The following is a 24,985-nucleotide window of genomic DNA, read 5'->3' as shown; positions in this document are numbered from 1 at the left end:
ATATACTGACAACGACTCCTCACTGCTTTCAAGGAAAAAATTCAGCTTCTTTGATCTCCCTCTGTGGATCTTTCTAACCTCGCCTTTCACTGCTCTCCTGCCTTTGATTCTGAGAATTAGGTTATGCATTTAGGTGTACACCCCTCACACCCATTCTCATGACTCCTGGCAAATATGCATGTTTATGCTCTCTAGAGTATCCTCCGTTTTCTTCATTTTGAAGACTTAGCCACTGTCTCCCCATTAGAGCCATCCTGCCTACATTCTAATCCTGGATCAACCTTTCTAGCTATGTAACCTTAGGAAAATACTCAAGCTGCCTGTGGAATTTATAAAATGGGGCTAACCACAGTAGTTCCCTCAACTGTTATTGTGAGGACTAACTAAATTAATACACATAAAGCTTAAGCCATGCCTGCATCATAACAAGTATTCAACAAGAGCCTTAAGAAGACTCTGCAGATGCGGGATTCTGCCCTCATCCTTCTGTCTCTATCATGATTTTAATATTCCTCCTGTGTGTTTCACTAGTCCTCTGGCACCCTGGCCTCACCACTAGCAAACAATTACAGAATATAATTGTTTGTTTACCTATCTCCTTCCCCACCAAATTCCAGTTTTCTTGAAGCCACGGACAGTACATCTTTTCTCTCTTCTCATTGTCTGAACACTATCTGGCATATTATAGGAACTCAGCAAATCTTTGTTAAATAAAAATGGATGGATACCCTTACCCCCAGAAGAGAATCTGAAACAAAACAGTTGCTGTATAACTATTTTTTAAATGAATGATAAATTTATGAATCATATCTTGGTATAGCAGGAGTATGTTCCAAGTTGATTTGGACAGTAAGACAATCAGCCAATGTAATTTTATGATGGAACCTAAATACTATTTTCTTTTTACTTATCTTTCTTTTTTTAAGGTTTGTTAGTAATTAAATTCTTGATCACATAATGCAAAGTTTGTCTGATGTATGCTCAAGGTAGGTGATGATGCTTTAATTATCTCTGAACAGAGATGACTGCTGAATGTTGACAGTCACAGTACCTGATTATCCTCCCCCAAAGAATTCCAAACCTTGTTTCCATGCCATTATCAATGTAAACTATTTAATTCCCACAATAACTGTGAACTGCCAAAAACATGAAGCAATCAGCTAAGCTTTGACACAATGATAACATTGAGAGCAATATTTCTTTAGTGTTAATGTTTCTAAGAATAACTGCAACCCAGTTTTTGCAGACAAAGGTTAGGCAAAAATAAATGTGCTACCCAGAAGTCTTACAGAAATAGATGCAATTCAGTTTGTAATGACTATTTGCCTAAGGTACCACTATTGCCTGTTCAGAACAAAAAGAGGAAGGTTTGTTGAACTATTTCAGAAAATGTGTTTATTAATTGTATTTAGATTAAATATATCTCATGACATTAGATGTTTTAGTAGGAAAAGTTTTGTGAAACTAAACAAAAATACTACATGTTTTATACAAACCTCTTTTAATTCTTACAGCAAACTCATCAGGTATGTATTATGATTCCATTTTAGAGATTAGAAAACTGAAGCTAAAAAGAAGGGGCTTAGATGACTGTCAACAGTCAAAAACTCTACAGCCTTGTATCCAGACATTTTCTTTGAAAGAAATTTTACTTATAGATAGCACATCATAAGTTTTCTTGTGTTTAGTTTAATCTTGTCACTTGGAGGAAAAGGAAGGAATTAATGTTTAATGAATCAACTGTGTCACATTCTTTTGTTTTTATATGCAGTATCTAATTTAATCCTCTCACTATCACTGTGAAGCAGATATAATTATCCTGACTTTTTATAAATGATGAGACAGCTTCATAAAGATTACATTAGTTGCCAATGACAGAAAAACCTCAATAGAAATTTTTCTCTTGCTTTGTAGTATTACATTCAGGCTGTCTCCATAAATGACTGACTGAGTCAAGTTAGAAAGAAAGGACCCTTAAGGTCAATTAAAATTTTTAGTCTTTTGGATTATGACACAGTTCATAATGTTTTTGGAAAATCCTTCAGAAGACTACTCTTTGCATTTTTGAAATATACATTTTAGAAAAGTGATGCATTTATTGTGATGTATTGATTTAGGCTTATTTGCATATAGTTATATTTAAAAGTAGAACATTTATATATAATCTTTGATAAATAATAAATCTACTTGATAAATAAACTTTTGGTCTTAAGTAGGGAGAGATTTTACTTATGTGTTTTAGAATTAGAATGAAATAATAGTTCATTTTAGTAACTGATATTTAAATCTAGTATTATGAAATCAGTCATTTAAGTCTTAAATTCACCATAACTGAAGACTATGGTGCCAGTGAAAACGAAGATATGCAAAGAAGTAAAATCTTTATGGAAAACTTAGTGAGAGACATTTCCCATTTTTGTGTCTCTTATGAGTTCTTAAATGACCAAATACTTAGTAGAATACTTACCTGTGGGATTAAAGAAAGAAAAGATTAATAAGAAGCAAACAAAATCTATGATTATAAGAGCATAGAATCCATTGGATAATAGGGCAATAGGCTTACATTAAGATTACAAATCCTATAGTTAAAGCAGGATTTATTTTAGAATTTTATCATTAAAAAGAAAATAAATGTCTAGAGGTCTGAAGTATTAGACAATTTCTGTCTCACTCTGTAGTAGTAGTAGTATTTTTTGGATATGCTATATCATAGAATAGACACAGTTACTTTTCTCATATCCTGAGTGGATGCTATGGGTAGCATCTATCAGGAGTGCCATAATAATTGTTCAATAAATTATGTCTTTTGAATTGAACAGATGTTTGGTTGCCTGACACTGCACCCAAAGACCAAAACTAGCCAGGGATTTTAATTTTGAAGTCACCCTCCTGCTCCAAAAGCTTAAAGACATATTTATTGGACAATACTTAGAAAAGAAGTGAAATTATGATAAGCAGGCAGACATATGAGCTCTGTGAGAATCAACAGGGCTTGATATTTCTAACATCATAAAAAAAAGAATTACTCAACTCCATGTGCATTACGTCTCAGGAGTCTCAGGATGATAAGAAAAATATGTTTTCAATCTTCCCCAAATGTATTCAGTTCAATATGAGAATAGATACGTCTCATATTAATACTTAATTTCTAAATACTCATGAGCTCTATTAAAATTCTCTGGCAAAATTCTACCATGCTTTCCTTTCAGTAGACTCTAACTCAAAGTTTTGTCAGGCTCTGACTGATTAGCAGGTTTTTTCTTTCGCAATCACATTTCTGAGCACACCCAAATGGAGCTCTGGGAACTCACTGTTTAAAAAATATTCTTTACAAAGTATATTAAAGGCTTGTTTAGATTATCTAAAGGAGATATAACTCAAGGTAATGGAGTGTAACAGAGAAATGTGAAATGTCTTTAAAGCAGGATCACTTAATATGGATTTATCCTCTATATTCATATCTATTCACGAGAGTACGGAACTGAGTATTTTTTCAGATAGCTCAAGTCCACTATTAAATTAAAGGAGCCACCAATTATGTATATTGCGTATGCATACTGAACCATTACATGAATGATCACATAAGCCACAACTTAATGACAACCATGATTTTCAGATGTAAGTGGTGTTCTCTTTCACTCATCACCATTTACCGTTCTGTGTTCACTAACAGAAAGGCTGATTAGCGAGCAGAACTACAGAAGATGACCTTAAGCTCCAAACTTTGAAGAGCTCTCCTGAGGCTCAGGTGAGGTTCTGCTTGAAGTGGACAAGTGCACACAGAGGCATTTATTCAATAATTGGTGGGTGGATGGATGGACAGATGAATGGATGTCTTCTAAAGAGACACATGCCTGCAATATTTCCAATGATTAAATGGCTCCAGATATTCTAGTGATATTAAAGATTTGTATTTCCACGGTCATGAAGACACCCCAGAATAAATTTGCCCATACACCCGGTTAGGTCTTCTCCACACAGGACTGTGTAAATAATCTTAATACAGACTTTTAGTAACAAATATTCTTTCTTCCTCATAACAGTTATTAAGAACTTCTATATCTCCTTTTCTCTACAGGCAACTCTTCCCTCTCCTCCTTTGCAAAAAAAATAGTTTTAAAACGGGAACTCTCCTGAAACTCTCCTACGCACTCTGAACTAATCTTTAATATTGGCCAGTTTCTGCCCTGTATAGTTAAGTGTCTAACATCATGATACCAAATATTTATCCATGAAAATATAGTAGATTTTATCTAAGGCTAAAAGACCAGTAAAAAAAAGAAGAAATTAGAAAGTCCCTTTAGAAAGATGTTGTAAAGTCAATATTCAAGCTTATGAATACTCTCTCTGAAGTTAAAAACATGAGATAATTGTCAGTGTAACTTCATGAAATGCTTCTAAGAATAAAGTTCTTTTGCTGCTTCTACACAGCAACTGATGCAACTAAGAAAGTTATATTGAATATTTGCTTGCTCCATAATTAAATAAGATATTTACTATACCAAAGTAAGAAAGAAATTCTTACCACCTTCCTTAGTGCAGAGGTTGACAAGGTTATGCACTGTGTCCATCAGCTCCAGCTGCTGCTTCTGAAGGACACTGTTATTGGTGGTGGCTCTGTTCAATTGTTTCTCCAGTTCCTGGATTATATATGTTTGACGAGTAACCAAGCCTTGAAGATTCTCTTTCTCTTCCTTTAAGGTGTCCAATTCGTCCTTGTGCTTTCCCTCCATTTCAAAGATTTTATGTTCTAATAAACTACAAGGAAGTGAAGATAAAATTTAGTTTTAAAAATGCTATTAAAAAAACTGTGATTCAATTAGTTCCTGAGTTTATTTAAAGTGAGAAACTTTAGTCAGGTATTTCGTCATGGAAATATTTTTTAAGTGAGAAACTCAGAAAAAAATATATATGTAAATATAAATATTATATAAATATATATATACACAAAATAGGAGTGACATATACAGCATGTGAAATGAAGAATTATTAGATCACTTATTGTTAAAGTAATGTTTATGTCCTGGGGTGTATCTAATATCCAGGGTAGCTGACTTGGACCCTGTCTGCAGAAATTATGGTATAATTTTCATTAAAGAAATGGGTACAATAAGAAATAGAAACAACAGTTCAGAAAAATGTATGAACAAAACATAGATATTTACTTTGCTTCATTCATTTGGGATTCTCAAAACATTCACAGTGATTAAATTTCACAATAGTTTCGTGATGTCAAGGAAGAGCAAATTGATGCAGAAATCACAGAACCAGAAAGTAAGCTATCTAAAGTCACAATGAATTATATTTCTTGGGATTTTTGATATCTGGTCCTGTATCATAACCACTAGCTTACTTTATCTCTCAATCTAAGCTTTAGGATAAGGCCTAAAGGCACTGCAGGTTCCAAATCACTGAATACTTGGTTCCGAAAAGGAAGGCCGTGTTAGGCTGGCGGCATGGTCTTACAAAAGGACTTGGGAAGCTTTGCCCAGAGTGATGCAGTCTTCAACTGAGAGCCCTCCTTCTCTCAGAACTCTTCACAGGATACTCCCTTTGCTTATTACACATTAAAAATGATAGAGAATGCAGAAGCACTCTTGGATCCTAGCAACTGACTGGGAATAAAAAGCATTTACATTTTATAGAGTGTATAATATACTAGTATCCCTCAGAGAAAAGCCTTATTCAGTTTTCTCAGTTCCATTTTCAGAAGGTTCAACCAGTCCTTAGTTTACAAGGTGTTATTCAAATGTAACATACCAGACTGGGCACTTAATTTACCTTGGAGAAATACAGCACTGAATCATTCCTATAAGTTTTCAAAAAGGGGACACTAGGGAATGTTTTAAACTTAATACTTAAATCATAAAATATATAGTGATTTGGGGAAAATGTGACGGTTATTTATATTTTTTAAAGAGTATTTTGGAAATGAAAAATTCAGGCAAGGAAGTCAGAGTAAGATGAGAGTACCTCTAAAGGAGTAGGCATGATTCATTGTCTTATAGTGTTTTCTTCTGTGTCAATAACTTGCTGCTGGAAAAGTTAGTGGTTAAAAAACAAACAAAACTAAACAAAATACAACCAAGAGCCTTTTTACTGGTTAAAAAGTTTACCCACCCACTGGTTTAAGTGATTAGTGTACTTGCTATGGATGTCAGAGGAGGTTGTCTCTGTGCCCATTAATTTTGGGCCTTCAGATCTGAGAATTAACCACAACGGATGCCTTAGCTCTTCCTCAGTTTACTTTTTAATAATTTTTGTTTCTCTTCCTAGGGTAATGATCAGATGTTAAATGCCCATAAAATAGAGTCAGTTAACTTACGAGAAATTTTTCTTCTAAATTCACAAGAGTTATAGTATACTACCAAGAAACCTTAGAATTTAATGTAAAGAGCAACATTTGGATGTATAGTCATAAAATACTGGATAAAAATTCTGAATTACCATTTTGTTCCTGAAATAAGATGAGCACTGGCCTTTCAGTTTTCCTAATTAGTAGGTAACATTCTGGCTTGGAAAATACCATGCTATAGTTATAATTCATATTTATTAGTTGCTACGTGCCAACAGTGCTCTCAGCACTATGTAAAATATAAAATGACACTATTCTTACTCTAAGGATTCATTTTTAGAGAGAAATGAAATGAAAAAAATGAAAGAAAAAAACCTCAAATGAAAAAAAGCAGCTATAAGAAACTTCTATTTCAGACATAACACTTTTTTTTTTTTTTGCATACGTGTTTTGACACTTTCTACTTTTGATGCATTCTTTGTTCAAGAAGACATATACTAAAAGATGGCTACTGTCTGAGATGTCAATAAAGGAGCTTTTTGTCTGTTTTGTTTTGATTTTCAGGATATTTTGGAAAGAGATGAGAATGGAAAGTTGATCAAAGAAGTCCTGGTACCAAAGGAAAAAATTCTCAACACTGGCTTGTGGAAGAAAAGGTCTGCATTTCCCAAGTAAAAGGAGTATACACTTAGCATGTTGGAAAGAATGTTAATTTTCATAATTCACCAAACAACCTTAATGCACCATGACTACCAGTTATCAAATGATACCAACATAACCTGTCATCTTAAAATAGATATTCATGTAAAATAAAGAAGGGACTGCTCAGGGAAGTAAGAAGCCTGCTGTGTATCAGACATCTCACTGGATTGGGAATGAAATATTTCATTAAAAATAAACATGCATTAAAAACTATAAGCAAATTGGAAACATGTCACACTGTTTCCCAAATGGCAGGTCTTACCAGTTAATTATCTCTTCTAGTCATTTTCTCATCTTATTTCTTCACTTGGATTCTCTTTAATAACTTTTGTACTCTAGTAATTCTCTATTAACTTTATTTACTAGAGATACCCTTTATATTAATGACAATTTTTTAGACTTCTTCAGGCAAAACTGATACCTTTTTGATACCACTCACTCATCACTCCCTTCCATCTTCTCTTCATATCTGGCTTCCAAAAATACTATCCTCTTTTCTTTGATACTTCTCATCCATTAGTTATTATCTACTTGGGAAGTCAGCCCTTCCTCACTATATCCAAACTGGCTTGAATCCAAAACTCTTCTGCCAGAAAATATTCATATACCATCTCCACTTACTAATCACATTGTTGTAATACACCATTTTAGTTGTGTAGCATTTTCAAATCCTTATCTCCTTTGATTCTTAAAGTAATATAGCGATACGGAGTGAGTAGATGTTATAAGCCCCAGTTTATAGGTAAGAATCTAAATATCTTGTATAAAATTGTGTACATACCGTGCGTGTCATAACCAAAATAAAAAGCCATGTCTTCTAACTTAGACTAGAAATCTGCCCATGACAACCCAGTGCTATGAAAACTAGCTTTAGCGTCTCATTTCTTTGATTTAGTATAACATAATCTCTATCTACTTCCACCCGCTTATATTTTGCCAAGAATCAAGGCATCAACTTAACATCTCTTTAGTATTTGCTGCTCTCCATCTGGTTATTTTTGGGAGCTTGTCCTTCACAATATTTTAACCTATCCATCTTTTTTCCACATATAAAAACAAAATTTCTTTGCCAAGCTAGTTTTTTAAAAAATCTGAACTGAGATTTTCTTAAATATCACTCTGCCTTAACTCCTCTGCCATTAAATTTAATTTTCTTACTCAATATGTTGGTCATATCCCATTTTGTCCTGAGGCCTTTTATTGTTTCTCTTGCTTTTTCCCTATCCAGGTCAGCTGGGAGAGGCCAGCTCACCTAGGCACGGAGACTTCTATATACAAAGGTTGATCTGAAGGACATGACAACTCCACTGTCCTAAATTCAATTGGCAAAGTAGTCATATTTTCTCTATGATGGTCTTCGGCAGCAAGTTTAGTTTAGGTTTAAATGCATAATCCAAAACCTGGATGTTGATTCCAAACTCCAGTGTACTGTTTTCTAGAGTGCATTCAGTGTATTTTTATTAGGCATTCCATTGTTGAGTTCTACTGTCAAGTTTTGGGGAATGCTAAATTAAATAAATAATTTTATTATGATGCATCCTTTAGGATTAGTGTTCCATGGAACAACAATTTATGAAACTCTGCACCTAAATCTATTCAAATTGAACGTAAAATCCAGAGACAGAGTTTCTCACAGGATTCTCAATACTTCACGTTTCTCATCCTTCTAGAAACACTTTGAGAAGAGACATGCATAGAATTTGGCACTTAACTTCTAGTTTGAGGCAGAGGTGCACTTTAATGAGGAATAAAATAAACAAAATAATCTAGGCCTTTAACTTCAGCAAAAGGCTCTAATTGAGTATATATAAAGCCCTATTTGAAGTTTTTGGTTGACTTTTTCCCCTAATTTTCACAGTCTGCCTCCTCCAACATATCTTACTGGAAATATTTCAAATCACTGAACACATCTTGAAGCTTTCACAGAAAAAGCTCTCCCTTTCAAATTGTTTCCCACAACAGGGTTCTTAACAGCAGCAACTGAATTCACAGGAGTGACAGTTGCCTAAGCTCTATGTATATAAGTATAGCCCTCAAACCAGGAGGAAGATGTTAAAAAAATATAGAAACCTTCTCATTTTCATCTGTCTGAATCTCCTTACAGATGTTTCCATTTTTAAATTATTTTTAATCTGTATGGTGTCAACACATGTTGCAAATATGGGTTTTAAAGAATGATCTTTTTCCCCCATTCAAGCAAGGGCACAGTAAGTTCAGGTTAAATTTATACTTTAAGTTTCTAACTTGAACACAGTAAATTTTCTCTCAAACTTCATATTTAATATGAAGTTAAACATTTCTGTAATTAAAATGTGGAACAGAAGCATAGATCACTTCAAGTAAACATTGTCAAATAAATTTTTTAAAGTTTGGGGTAAATAAGAATAAGCGAAATATACTGTGGAAGCCAGAAACCAAGAAGAAAAAATACATATACACTTCATAACATAAAAACAGTTCTTCTGTAAAAAATAGGTTGAACAATAAATGACAAACTAGAGAAAATATTTACAACATATACAACAAAATTTTAACATCCATTAAAGAGCTTACATGAGGAAATAAAGATATTAGATAAACAATCTAATAGAAAAATGAGAAACATACATGAAGAGGCTAGTCACAGAAGAAGAATGCAAATGGTCAATAACCAGGAAAAGATGCACAACATTACCTCTTGGGTAGACAAGATTAATCAAACGGCTAGCAAGGTCTTGGGAAGCTAGAAAGCCCATGCACACTTGGGGAGAATGTCAAATTTGCAGATAATTTGTTAATATCTTTGAAAATTTAAAATAATCACATAAAAGATCTACTAAATTGTAAATTTTAGTGCATCTCAAGCAATGAATGAGTTATATGTGTATATAGTTACATGTGTAATATATCTATGATAAATTGTTATAAAGTATAAAACCCCAGCATCTTAAAAATAGTTACAATCTACACACATACACATATATGATTTAAATATGTACTTGTGCATATGTGTAATTGTATATGGGTGTGTATCTCTGTAAGCACACAGACAAACATGCACACTCCATATACACGTGTATAATTAGTATATTCATTAAGAAGTCTGGAAGAATAGGCACTGAACTGCCAATCTGTTAATGATGATTCTCTGCAGGGGGTGGAGGAATACGGAATTTGGGACTCTGAATTTCAATTTATACACTTCTATAAAATTTAAAATTTAAATCAGTTAAGTTTGTGTTGATTTTTTTATCAATCAGAGAGATGTGGTAAACAGTCATGAGTCTAGAATGGTCTGAGAAGATGTTGTCTAGAGACGAAAAAATTGGGTTGAATTAGTGAACCTCAAAATGTGCACTGATAACCTTAGCTGCCATGCAATGGGCTTTTGGGGATGCAGAATAGTGGTATAAAAGCCATCTGTATTTTATTTATGTTAAGAACAATGAATATGTTTACAATATTTAATGTAAACTATGTGATCTGTTTTCCATTAAAATATTTTTTAAATTGTATGTGTGTTTCTGTGTACACAGATAAATGACATTTATTGGGATATTTGCCAGTTCATTTGCCAGTTCATCAGTCAACATTCAAAAAGCATTTAATACTCTATATACTATGTGTAGAGAACTGTGCCTGGGAGCATGAAGACAGAAATAAATAAAACACAGTCTCTGTGTTCCAGAAGGTCACAGCCCAGTAGTAGAGATACACACACACACACACACATATTACAATGTGATGGGATAAATGAAGTAATGGGAGGAAGAAACAAGGTAGAGTGTTATCACATAAGTTGTAATGAGCAAATCTATTTGGCAGAGTCAGAAAGTTTCTTGGAGGGGTAATATCTGCACTGAGTTTTGAAGAGACAGAAGTTTGCGAGTTGAATAAAGGACTACAAGGCATTCCAGACAAGGCAAGGCATCAAAGATGTCTGAAAAAACATCGTCTTCAGTGATACTAACAACTAGTATGGTTAAACACTTATTATGTGTTTCAAGCACTGCCCTCAGTATTTTATATGCAATAACTCAGTTAATCCTCACATCAACTCCATGTACAACTATTATCATCATCCCTGTGTTACAAATGAGAACACCAAAGCACAGAGTTTACACAACTTGCTCAATGTCACACAAGTAATATGTGGCTGAGTTGTTTACAGCAGAATCAAGGCAAACCCAGGCAGTCTGACCTTAGAGCTCCTGCTCTTAGCTATTAGACCATACTTCTAAAATATAAGAAGACTTCTGAAAGTAAGGCTATAAAATTAGGATTATAATGATCATGGACCATGTTCCATGCTAAAGAACTTGAACTTTCCTCAGTCCCTTACAGAGAACGAGAAGAGGGCTGGGCAGATGCTATCTAGAGATTTAGAAGTTGTGCTGAACTAGTGTGTGTGGAGACTTAAAAAATGGGAAAAATAATCTGACTTGAATTTTAGAATTTTAGCAGACTTTGGGATGATAGGTTTGAGAGACATGAGGTATAAGCCATGCAAAGAGGTCACTGCAATGGCTAAGACAAAAATTAATGGGATTTTGACCTAAGACAGAGTCAGAGTAAATAGAAAGAAAAAGATAGACTGGAAAAACATTTAGAAGATAGCATTGACAACATAAACAGTGACTGATAACGTTGTGATTTTACTTTAGTATTTTGTAAAGAACTTATCAAATGGAGGATAACTTTGATTAGGAAGACTGCGATTTAACTTTTCATTTATTTAGGCATATTAAGTATTAAAAATCAATACTTCACTATTCCATTACAAAAATTTGTTAGCGAGGTATAATTTTGTATCTTGAAATTATACACACTTCAATAACTTAAAATTAACTTAATAGCTTCCCATAACCTCTAGCTAGAAGATAGATGGAGCTTGTCAAATAAGTCCAGTGAATTCCCAAGGTAAAAGAAATAGTTTATATTTCCTACTCTAGTAGTAGGAGGAATAAATAATGATCTGTATAGGAGTAGGCCAAAAACAACTAGCCTATCCCTTTCTCCAAATTTGTATTTGATTATGCTGAGGATAACTTGACAACCACATCAACTAATCCTGAGGCTGCATCATATTGGAAAAACACTTTTATAATAATTAAGACAGAGAATCATATGGACTTGAATGCTAATTTTGCCATACATCAGCTGTTTGGTCACGGGCAAGTTACCTGACCTCTTTGAACTTGAGTTTCTTCATATAAAATGAAAATAACAATAGATAGTTTGCAGGATTAGTTGGAGGATTAGCAGTAGTGTATGTAAAGCACCTGGCTTAGATGTTCACCTGCCTGATATTAGATAACTAGGCAGATAATTTTGCTGAAACTATGTCAGAATGACCACCATTTGTGTAGTTTCACTTCACTCTAAATGGTCTAACTGAAGATTTCCCTAATCTTCATTCTGCATATTCAACACAAGTTTGATCAAGAAAGCCCAAGGCCTCCATCTTTGTACACATGGAGTGTTGATTTCTCTTCCTGTGTACCCTGCTGAGACAGAAGAATTTGTTCTAGAATATTTTTTTCACCTGGCTATGCTCCAACCTTGGAAAAAGTTGGGGTTAAGTCACAGATGGACAGGTGCCTTGAAACCTAGTCAGCTGACCAAATCTTGACACCAGAAGATCCAGTTACATATTTAGCTCAGCTGAAGGGATCTGCCTTATGACATCCTTCCCTGTCTACCTCTCTTTTCTATTTTTGTGAGCAGAAATATACTGGAGAAATCCAATAAAAGTTGACAATTACATGTCTCACTTTGTCATACCAACCCTCTGTGTGAGGTAAATATTAATGCTTCCCCTTTTTTGAGTTCTTGGTTGTATAATTTCAATTATATGGGCCAGTTACTGATCTCTTACTTCTAAGTGCTATTTCCTTGAGGTAAGGAACGAAACCAAGTTTTGAGATTAGGACAGCATCCAATAAAAAGAAATCCTAAAAAAAGCAAACTGGAAGCTTCTTGGAGTCACCCCCAACTAGATTGTTAGGAAAACAAACAGCAGAGCAAGTGTTGTTAATCCTACTCCTGCTTTGTGCCTTTGGCCCTTTAGGGGATAAAGAAGTGAAGCTAATGAGGCCAAAATTCTGTTTTCAACCCTACAAGTGATGCATTTAATTTGTCAGGATGTAAATCAGCAGGACTTCTCAGCATGATTGTGTAGTATAATCCTGTCCATAAAATATTCCTCTGTGTTCTGCCAGAGAAGTGGTGCCAAAGAAGTGGTGGACCCTCTGAAGGGCCAGTTCACTGACTTGGCAGCTGAGGCCCCATCATACTCAAAACTGGTAAGTCACACACCCAGACACAACCCCTAACATTCCCGGGGGAGGAAGCAAAGCGTAATTTAGATAATCCCCTTTGCAAAGTGTATCAGCTGATCCAAACCAGACCTGGCCGACAAATGGCATGTTGTTCTTACATTTCATAGATGCCTCAATGTAGAAATAGCTTCTTGTTGCATTTGGAGGATTAAGATTCATTTAAGGACTAGGTATGGATGATCAATAAACTATTTTAAAATACATAAACAGCTTCAGGCTTGACCTTCACCTTCTATCCACTTAAATGGTATGGGGGGCACGTTTCTTTGTTGATCTAGAAAGAGCTTGGCAGAGTTCCTCCAATTCCATTTCACATATGAAAATAAACAATAATAATAAACATAACAGGGAAAGTATGCTGTGTATCACAAATGGGTACTTCTACCTTGTATAAAGAAAAACACTTTTCTTCTAAATGGTTCGTGGAAGAATATGCCTGGTTTAAGAAGAGATGTCCCACCAACACTCCATTATACACATGGACCCGTCAATAGGAAGACACAGATAACTACAGAGATATGGAAATGCCAGGAGATTCAGCACTTTGATAGAAAAATACCCCAAGGAACCACATGTGAGGTAATGTCATACTTGAGGGTCAAAAACTAAGGGGTGCAGAGTAGGAGTAAAAGATGCATCTAAGTTTTTTTCAGCATGAGCGCAGAAATGAATTTCAAGTTAAAATCTAAATCCCTGAATTCACTGTGAAATACCTATACTGCTAGGAAATGAAATTGTTATAATCTTGAAAAAAGTTATCATTATCAATAAATGGTGTGATTTGTATATATAAGAAAACCTGAATTTTCCTTAGAAATTAGAATTCAGTGAGGGAAAAACTCATCAGCAGAAGGCATGTATGTGCTTGGGATCAGGAGTCAGATTCCTCTGAGAGGTCTTGGCACATGGAGAAACCCTGCACACTTGAGCCGCAGTGCAGCTCTTCTGAGAGCTCAAACTTTGACTCAGCTTTACTGATGGAAGAGAGAGGACATTTTTTAAGCAGTTGCTGTTGAAAAAAAATTATTCTATGGTGAGAATTCCATAGAAGGAAATGATACCAGGTGCCATATCAAGAATCATAATGGAAAGACAAAAGAATCCGACATGATCTGGAATTAGGGTAGGTAGGGTATATTTAGAAGAAGAGGAGAGGAAGAAGAAGAAAGAGGAGGAGGGAGAGTGGGGGAAGGAGAAGAAAGGGGGGAAGAAGAAAGAAAAGAAGAGAAAGAATGAATATGAGCAGGAAGGAGGGAAAGAGACAGAGACAAGAAGAAGAGACAGAGACAGAGACAAGCAGAGTACAAGTGACACTTAAGAAAAGCATTTGTTTTTGTAGTTAAGGGTGAGCACTTTCAGGCCTCCCAGCTAAAGTGTCAGACATACACCAAAAAATAATACACATATCAGCAGCAGGAGAATTGAAGAGTGTAAATTCATGCTGATGACTTTTTTAATAGAGAAATCATATGTGGCCGCACACTTAGTGAGAGATGAATCAAAACGATCCTAGGTTACACCTATAAAATGAAATATCATGTAGTTATTAAGAATTATACTAGAGGGATCTTTACTGATTAAAAAAGGTATCTATCTCCACAGAAAGCAGGCTGCAAAACAGTATCTATAGCATGACACAACTTTTTGAGAAAACATATTTATATTTTTTATACAGCAACATACGAAGCTCTCTCAATGTGACGGGATTATGGTTTTTAATTTTCTTGTATACCTGCTCACTTTTCTACAATAAATGTGTGTTATTTATAGAGTTATAAAAACAACCTAAGAATACGTTAAAATTGGCATTATTTTACTTCTTCATTCCTAGACAAAGCTTTCACAATAGCATCTTGAAACGTGATTATAAATGGGGTTTGCTTTTAGCGACAAAGTTAAAGCATGGTACGACCCCTAAATCAAGGGATAGTTGCCGTAAAGTATACCTGTTACATGTATGTGTCTGGTTACTGTGAAAATGCAGTGGGATAAATGGTACATTTAAACAGGATTTTCAATTCCAGAACATTTCATCATGCAACCAGTTCAGAGTCAAGTCCTGTCAAGTTTATTTATAGTTATTTAGTTATACAGTTTACCCCATGACATAGTACAAAGATAAACAAATGTAGGACTTAGAAATACAAGTCACAAAACATGGATTGACCCCTTTCAGACTCTAAACCAAAAGTCAGGTTTATCTCCTTCATGTAAAAGTTTAATTATAATCATTGTCATTAAGGCCTACACTTAGCATAAAGTTGGGAAATCCTTCTAGGTTGAAGACAGTACTGAGAGATCATGCGCGACAGTGGAAAGAGAAAGACTAGGAATAAAGAAACCTGGATTACATTCCTAGTTGTGCCACCAGCAAGCTGTGTGACCTTGGATAGATCACTCACTTCCACTGAGTCTGTTCCCTCACCTGTACAGTAAAAGGAGAACTAGCAGTTCATCTTAGGTGCCTTTCTGGTTTGGAACATGGTGGAAACTCTGATTCCACCGAGACAGTGGTATTTAATTAGTTTGTAGCAACACAAAGATCTTTAAATCAATATAATGCATAAGAACTGAAACTTCTTCAAGCTGTCCGAATATCCAGAAGAAAATGCAGTTAATATACAATATATTTGTTCTACAGAGGTCAGTGCTTTGATTGAATTGCCCATCATGAATGCCAGTGACTTCAAAATCAGGTAGTCTATATATCATCCTGGCTATCAGGATCTTTAAGTCCCTTTCACTTACCTGAGATGATTCATAGTTTACAAAACACATCTATAAAGCTAACCAAAGAAATTTACTATGTTCAGAGTTAATGGCTTTAAATGGAAGGGGGAAACAACATTTGAATCAGCTTTATAGGGAAATAATTTTCTGAAAAGAAAATTTGCTTCTCTCCCGTGAAAGATCTCTGAATTCAAACCTTGTAGCTCTGTACAAGGTTTAGGGCTGCTAGAGTGACAATTCAAGTTACAGAGTTTCAGAAGCTCTATCTTTTCCCTACTTTTTGGTCCTGCTGAAAATTGTCAATATTTTGTGTCACCAAATTTAGTCATAGAATCAATTAATTTTTGTGGATATGGTAAGATGTGAACAACTGAACATTAGGTAAATTAGTGTTAAAAGTTATAAAAAGAAATATTTCAAGAGTGTAAGCAACAGTATTAATCTTATTGTTGACATACTTGCTGTAGTCACCTTAAGCTCTCATTCCTTTTTATATTAAAAATTAACTTGGCTCCGTATTCTTCTTTTTGCAAATTACATCTATCTTTTTTTAAGAGTTGGCAGAGTGGTGGAGGATATAAGTAAGTACAAATGTACATATTTTTGGAATACAACAATCTTCACCTGTTTTTCTCATGAATCTTTAGGATTTCATTTGTCTGTTGAAGAAGTTGTTTCTCTAGCTTGTATGTTGATAATGAATTCTCCAGCAGTTGTATTTCAAGTCGAGAAGTTTGATTTAGTACCTTAAGATAAAAGATAAAAACATTTCAATCTTTACAAAGAGTCAAAACAATTATTTTGGGGTTTTTATTTAGCTGTGTTTTCTTTTTAAATAATATTTCTTCTAGAATAATTAAATGGTCTACATTCTACTAATTAATGCCTTACATGTCTCAAACATTATATTGTTCAAGATTGAAGTTGCAGTTGAATGAGAAAACTGAGTTGTTAAATCCATTTTCATATTTCAATTTTCATTTCCTCAAACCCTAGGATGTTCCCCTGTGCTAACTGTCTTATACATATTATCTCCGATATTTACAAGTACAAGATAAATGTTAGTACAAGGTCTTAGATATTGTGTGTTACAAAGAATAACTACTAGGCATGTAAAACATGTCTGCCTTGATCCATCACCTCGCAAAAACTAATTAGAAATGTGCAAAAAACTTGTGATATAGTTTAGACAGATTCATGATCACAATTACTGAACACCTATCATGTTAGTTCATGTCAGCCCTTCCAGATGTCATCATATCACGGACATGGGTACACACTGAAAAGAGGAATTATTATGATCAGTTTACAAATGAGGCAACTGAAGTTCAGAGAGAAGCCAGAAACCACACAGGAACCAAGGGAAGAGTTGGGTTTCAAACCCAGATACTGTGACTCTAATTCTAATGCTTTACACAGAAAACCAAGAAGAGGGAGAAATAACCCATCCTGGGTCTTCATCTGAGGAGATGAAGTGACCAGGAACCCAGAATGCACTGAAGACAGACTGTCAGTTATCCTTTCAACTGCACTACGCTGGGTCCTCAAGAAACAGTAAATGTTCACCTCATCTTGAATCACAAAGACTCATGCTGCTAGTCAAGCTTTATTTGTTTGTTTGTTTTTTTGCAGTACGCGGGCCTCTCACTGCTGTGGCCTCTCCCGTTGCGGAGCACAGGCTCCGGACGCGCAGGCTCAGCGGCCATGGGCTCACAGGCCCAGCCGCTCCGCGGCATGTGGGATCCTCCCGGACCAGGGCACGAACCCACATCCCCTGCGTCAGCAGGCAGACCCTCAACCACTGCGCCACCAGGGAAGCCCTAGTCAAGCTTTAATATAACATGAGTCTGAGCCATGAACCCAAACCTATCCATCCTCCAAGCAAACATCACACACATTCCAGTCCTAGAAGATGCCTTCAAACTGTGCCACTTCCTTTGTCCTGTCCCCTTCTCCTTCTTCTTTAAGGGAGGTAAAAAGGGCAAGGAAGAAGGTAAAATTATAGTTTTAAAAGCTCCCTATGTCATTTGAGAATTTTTAAAACCACCATACCTTTTTTAGAACTATGTGTTGAAAGGAACCTGGGAAACCTTCTGGAGGGTCAATATCAATCTAAAGGGTCCTCCTCTAAAAATGACACCAGTAGAACTTTCCTCCTTCTTTGTAGCAGGTCTAAACCTGGAATTATATCAGATGCACACAGAAAAAGCCTTTTCAAAATATACTGACACAATCAGGGCTGGGCTTGGGCTAATGGAGATTGTGGGGAAAGGGAATGTATTTGCAGGGGGAGCAGGACAGGGACTAGGGTGAGATGAGAGAGGCAACTGCCTGGGTTGTAAAATTTAAGGATGTGTCAAAAAACTCAATAATCAAGATAAGTAATATTTGAATGCAACATTTTGAAAGATCAAAATTAATGTAAAAAAATCCAAGTTGAACAGAATATCATTTTAAAATAAAGACAGGATATGCTACTACAAATATATGATTCAGTCTTGCATAACTTGCTCTCATTCTTTTCACCCTAGCCCCAGTCCTGCTGAAGGGGTTGGGCCAGGGGGTTAGGGAAAAGAATACTGAGATGGAGCATTTAGCTTTAAAAAAGTTTTAAGCTACTATGATTCATTTATACAACTGTCATGAATATGGATCTGAAAACCAGTCTAAAAGTTACTACTACTAATTAAAACTCATATTTGTGGAGTGTTCTAGAGTTTTAAAAAAGTATTTCCCATCCTGAATTGTTTCATTTGAGGAAACACAGGAGCAAGAGGACCTGAGATTTGAAGATAGAGTTAAAAGCAGCCCAGAGGAAAAAAATGGCAGAGAATGTAAAGATGAGGGATGCACAAGATATAACTTTCTTCAACTATTAAACATATTTTTGTCTGGGCAAGTTTTCTGTTTGCTTGTTCATTAACTAGAATGGCAATTTATAAAATAATAAAATAGGGGATGACACATCTACATTTTTTAGTGAGATTTAGAACAGTGCTTGGCACAGAGAAGACCCTCAATGTGCTGTACATTGTCTCACTGAATCAAGCATATCATATGCTGTTAAATGAAATCCGTTTTCTCCTTTATTCACTGTATTCTCTGATCATACTTCCTGATATTCTCAAATACCAAAACTTTTATTTTACAAAGGACAAAAATTGTTCTTTTCCATGTCTGAGAAGAACATGAGAGAACACTGAGAACAAAATGGAACCATCCAAAATTGAAAATGAAGTTGCCTATATCTAAGTCTGGAGACACTACAGCTCCTAACTTTTCTCTACTTTGTCCTACAAAGTCCATTTGCTACACAGCAACCAGAGTGATCTTTTTAAAAACACAAATCAGATGTCATTTCCTATATTAAATATGCTAGTGACTTCCCTTTACAATTAGAACAAATTCCAAAGTTCTTGGCCTAGCCCTACAAGGTCCTATGTGATCAGGACCCTGATTCCTTCTCAGATCTCACTTCCTTTCAACTCTCCCCCTTGTTTATTATGCTCCAATAATACTGGCCTTCCTTCTGCTACCCCAACATGCCCAATTCATCCTCATCTCAGGGTCTTTGCAGTTTCCCCTGCCTGGAATGTCCACCCCTTCCCAGATGCATGGCTGGTTTCTTTTCATCATTCATGTCTTACCTAAAGAGGCCCTTCCTGGCTATTCTCTGTAGAGGAGCTCCCCCATCATCCTCCATCAGGTGGCCTTGTTTTACTTTCTTTATGAAATTACCCTGTCAGTGTGCTCATATGCTGCCTTTCTGCCCCGTGAGGATGTCAGCTGCACAGAGGCAGGACTACTCCATCTGGAGCCCTCCAAACCGCCAGAGCCCAGCATGGGGCCTGGAATCCTGGGGCACTCAGAGCTATTTGTTAGATGATACGCTAGGCAGTGGATAGTGAGTCGGTTTTCAAGTTGCGTCATGCTCAGAGGGTAACAAGAGAGGGTAGCAGGCCAGGTGAATATCAAGCTGGACTTCAATTATAACAGCCCAAATCTAAAGCAGCATCTGAATGTGGGAGAAAGAGGGCGACAAATCTCAGAAGTCCAGGCTAAGTGTCAGGTCATCTCAGGCTGATTTTGAGCACAAAAGCCAACCCCTTCTCTTCTTTCCCCATCGCCTTAACCCAATAGCTGCTTTATTTCAGCTCTCTCCCTTGATGTATTAAAATAGGCCTGAAGTTCAAAAGCAGGCAACTGATGAGAACTGTACAGGAAACTATGATAAATTGACCACTTTCTTTCCATGTGTCTATGGAAATTGCTGCTTAGCAATAATCTAAGTGTTCCATTAAAATGACAAAAGACATTTCCTTCTTTAGCCTAAACACATTCCAAAAGCATACACCAGAAAGAAAGAAAAGAAAGAAAGAGATAGAGAGAGAAGGAGAAAAAGGGAAAGGAAAGCAAAGCAAAGGGGAAAGTGAAGAGTGTATGACACAAGCCCCCAAGAAACAATTTCAAAGCTTAAATTTTTCAGAATATACCACAGAGTAAGGAAGATATAAGACTTGGAACTGCGGATTTATGGACTATAAAATTTCAGTTCTTTCTTTAAAAAATAAGCAAAATTTTAAAAATAAAAATTACTACTTTTTTTAAAGAAAGTGAGCTAGATAATTTCATCCAGCTTCCCTTTAATACTTGAGTGCATCTAATCTTCCTTGAAAGGAAAATCTCCCACAAAAGAAAATTTCTTTCACTGGCATATTAACTTTCCAATCAGCCTTGCTGTAGGTTTGTGTTTTCTTTTACTTTAACTGTCTTTCAAAAAAAAAAAATATATATAACACAAGGTATGATGTCCTGGCAATCAGACTTTTACAGAAGAATGAAGGCTGGTACATGTACATGGAATGAGAGTTAGATCACCATTTTACAAAATCAATGAAATAATTTATTTGGTCAGTGATGGGCAACATGACAAAGTATCACCCTACAGTTTTCTTGTTAATTTCCAAGGGGAAAATGGACAATTGGAATGGAGAGCTATGGAGCCTTTTACCCTAACCAAGTTAAAATAGCGTCACTGAGAGGGTGGCAAGCTGGCATTTGTGCCTCCTGATGAGATGGAATAGGACGTGACCAGTAATTCTACAAAGTACTCCCACCACCATGTTCAACTCAACCTAATTAAGCCTGTAGACTTAATTTCCAGTTTAAAAAATAAGTACAAGGGATGGAAGAGTAAAAGAAATATTCAGACAATTTAAGAATATGGGACGGTATACAGAGCAAAACCTCAAGAAAAACAAGAAAGTCAAACAGAGAAACACAAATATTGTATGTTATCACTTATATGTGGAATCTAAAATATAAAACAAACTAGTGAATATAACAAAAAAGAAACAGACTCACAGTTACAGAAAACAATTCAGTGGTTACCAGTGGGGAGAGGGAAGGTGAGGAGAGGCAAGATAGGGGTAGGGGATTAAGAGGTACAAACTACTATGTATAAACAAACCACAAGGATATATTGTACAGCACAGGGAATATAGTCACTATTTTATAATAACTACAAATGGAGTATAATCTTTAAAAATTGTGAATCACTATGTTGTACATCTGAAACATATAATATTGTAAATCAACTATACCTCAATTTTTAAAAATGTAAGATTACTCCAAATTAAAAGGGACTATTAAGTCTTGAAAAGTAAAATGTCTATAACATTTTTGGCAGAAAAATTGAGGAAATTTGAATGTGAAAATTAGTTAACCTTGGAGAATTATTAATTTTAGTCATAATAATATATAGATAATACTATATATAATTATTTTAATTTTATTGTATATTTTAATTTATATTATATATACACATATAATGTATTTATAATATAATGATAACCTCACTGGGTTATGGAGTTTAGTAGAGATAGTCCTTGTATTACAGATGCAGAAATTTTGGGTAGAAGTAACTTGCCCAACAGAGCTAATTCACAGTAGAGTCATAATGGAAGCCAGGTAATCTGTCTCTAGTCTGAGTTCTTTCCTATAGGCTCATGCAGCTGTACACAAGTAGCTTCCCTCTGGAAAAGAAAGGTATCTTCCCTCAGTCAATAACAACTGCTATCAAAATGATTTCTTTCAATCACCAGGAGATCTTCTGCTTGTTGCGGCTGATGGCATCTGACTTCTCTCCAGTACTCACCCCAACGCTACACTAGCATTACGAGGCAGGAAGATGGCCAAATTTCTCATTCTCCTCAGAGTACAGAGAAAATACATTCATCCAATGTTCTCAGTCAGTCAGAACATCTTCGCAGTAGGCTGCTTCTGTTCAAAGTCCTATTCTGACCCATCCACTATTCGTGGGTATATATTACCATCAACACTCAACCCTTAGGACATTGTCCTTGGCTTGGGAGCACTGGACTGAAATATACAGAAATTAAGAGACTAATATCAGTGAATTTAATCATTCAATAAGTATTTATTGAGAGCCTACTGTGTACCAAGTACTGTTTTAAATCCTAAGGATAGAACAGTAAGCAAGACAGACAAAAACCTTGCTCTCTAGAAGTTTGTTTCCTGGTGCAGGGGTTAGCCAGCTTTTTCTGTAAAGGGCCATATAGTAAATATCTTAGTCTTGGCAGGCTCTGGTGCAACTACTCAATTCTGCTGTTTTATTGAGAAAGCACCCATATGCAACATATAAAACTTTATTAACAAAAAAAGATGGCATTTCGAACTTGACCTATGGATCATGGTTCACTGAGCTCTCTCCTAATGCGTTATCAAACACTTTTTCCAGACCTTTTGAGAAAATTGATTACCAGGGTATTTTCCTTGGATGACCTTTAGCAAATTTATTTTACTGCTGTTTCAATTAGGCCAAAGTTAAATATTTATTCAACTATCCTCTCATCAAGTTAAAGAATAGTGGCTCAACTTTGAGAGGTGCCCTTTCTGTCCTTTCAAACCTGTTTCCACCTAGAGATTCAATCTCATTTATTAAATTGTTCCTGGACTGCCTTAAATGTATAATTGTATGAGTCAAGTCCAAACAACAGGTGTGATAGTTTGTGACCTCTAAGAAGCAGATGATGAATTAGACTTGCAGGAAATTTATTAGGGGACATGCCTGTGAGAGAAAATTGGGAAGAAGCCAGAGTTGGCTAGGGTCACCTTCTGACTGGGATGTAGATCGAACCACAGTGAAGAAGAGAGGGAAGGGAGTAAGGCTAACTGGAAGTTTTAGCCTGCAGGGAAGTTGTGCGAAAGTTTGGCAAGGCTGATGGAGAGCCCTTAGCCAAGTCATGTGTCAGTGGAGTCCTGCAGCTCCCAAGAATGGGTCTAAGTATCACTGCCACAATGTATCATTGGCTGGAAGTGGCCCCTGAGAATTGTGGTCTCTGTACCAACACAGTGATGGATTTCAGAGCACAGCAGCTGGGACCATTGGTCTATTACACCCCCGCCCCCCCCCCTCCCCCACAGCAGGAGACTGGAAAGATGCATTGTTATAACTGTGGGGAAAGGTTCCATAGCTAATTAACTTGATGGAAAGTCAAGAAAGAAATGGTTTAGAAAAGTTTTGTCACATTAACTCAATTAAGCTCACTGAAGATAAAGACTTTTACTTATTATTGTATTCTATTTAGTACCTATTAAAATACCTTGCATCAAGGAGGTACTCAAAATATATCTTTAAAATTTTTATTAAATTCTATTTCTAACACTATGGCTCCATATAAATCATTGGAAGTTGAAGGAAACGTAAGCTCAGTGTCTATAGAACTTCCCTACAGTTACACAGCCAGCAAGCAGCAAGGACAACAATGGATGCTAGGATTACATGAAATGATGTGCAGACACATGGTAAAATGCCAATAGCTAGTGGTACCTTCAGCAGCAGCTGCATCTTCATCATTTATAGAAAACATTCAGTTGCTACTATTAGGCCCACATTAATTTGCTTTATCTTATTTCCATTTTTTCCTGTGCTTGGACCCAGGTTGTGTCTGCAGCCTTTGAGAGAGAAAGGAATCACAGGAGGGAGGCTGGTAAAGCATGTAGACTCATGCCAGACTGCCTGGGTTCAAATCTTCCCTCTAACATTTACTAGTATTTTCACCTGGGGAAAGTTGCTTTACCTCTCTGAGTTTCAGTTTTCACATTTTTAAACAAGGGAAGATAATAGTACCTACACCCCATCAAGTTTTAAAAAAATTATTAAAAAGCTAATAAATGTAAAATTGCTTAAAAAAGAGTCAAGCTCAGATTATTAGAGGTAAATTTTAATGTCATTTTTTGTCTACTAGTGTACCTCTAATCAAAACTGGCCTGAGGAAGAAGTCAGAAATAGATTCACACTACAGGAAGGGACATGAATAATGTCTGAAACTAAGCCCTTCATACTGCACACTTGGAAAGAGGAACTGGAAGGAGAGGAGATATTGGTATGAACTGATAAGAGAGTAAGAAAAACACTGCAAGCTGAACTAAGGAGGAAGGAACAGGCCCAGTGCTGGTTCCTGATCTCACCACCAGGACCAGCAGGGTTACTTAGATATACTCATTCTCTGTCTCTTTTCTGATCATGATGTCTATTGGGCACAAGAATATTTTCAAGTGCCACTGCAATAAAACTAAGGCTCTACCACCTTTTGTTAAATTCAAGCCAAGAAGGTCAGCAGAGGACTAGAAAGCAGTAAGTTACTTATCTTTATAACAACATCATGTGAAAGCTAGGGCACTAAAATATACTACAAAACCATTGGCATGAATTCCTAAAATAACTGAGGACCTGAAATCAGTTTAGGAAAAGCAGCACTTACCAACGAGAAACAAAGTAGAATGAATATGGGAGGAAAAATGTGGGAGCATGCCTGGATAGTCCTAAAGGATCTATTGGTTTATAAATGCTTATTATTAAAGACTAGAGCATTTTGAGATTAAGGAATAATCCAGGATTCACTTTGTGAACTTG

At 35.8% G+C, this 24,985-nt stretch overlaps 1 protein-coding gene across 3 annotated transcripts in view; it reads right to left on the bottom strand.

The window, feature by feature from the left end:
• ANGPT1 (angiopoietin 1) overlaps positions 1-24,985 on the bottom strand; it is a 269,150-nt gene that overhangs the window by 90,687 nt on the left and 153,478 nt on the right. For 2 of the 3 annotated variants that reach the window (XM_024756325.1, XM_024756323.1), the window contains exons 3-4: positions 16,672-16,793; positions 4,526-4,758 (exon numbers count right to left, since the gene is read on the bottom strand). In XM_024756325.1, the coding sequence (XP_024612093.1) occupies positions 4,526-4,758; positions 16,672-16,793 (355 nt within the window). The remainder of the gene's footprint in view (positions 1-4,525; positions 4,759-16,671; positions 16,794-24,985) is intronic. The other variant, XM_024756324.1, reaches the window with a different exon arrangement.

This window comes from Neophocaena asiaeorientalis, unplaced genomic scaffold (genome assembly GCF_003031525.2).
Source record: "Neophocaena asiaeorientalis asiaeorientalis breed wild unplaced genomic scaffold, Neophocaena_asiaeorientalis_V1.1 scaffold496, whole genome shotgun sequence".
In the NCBI taxonomy this organism is placed as follows: domain Eukaryota; kingdom Metazoa; phylum Chordata; class Mammalia; order Artiodactyla; family Phocoenidae; genus Neophocaena; species Neophocaena asiaeorientalis.
This window is presented reverse-complemented; position numbering and strand designations above follow the sequence as displayed.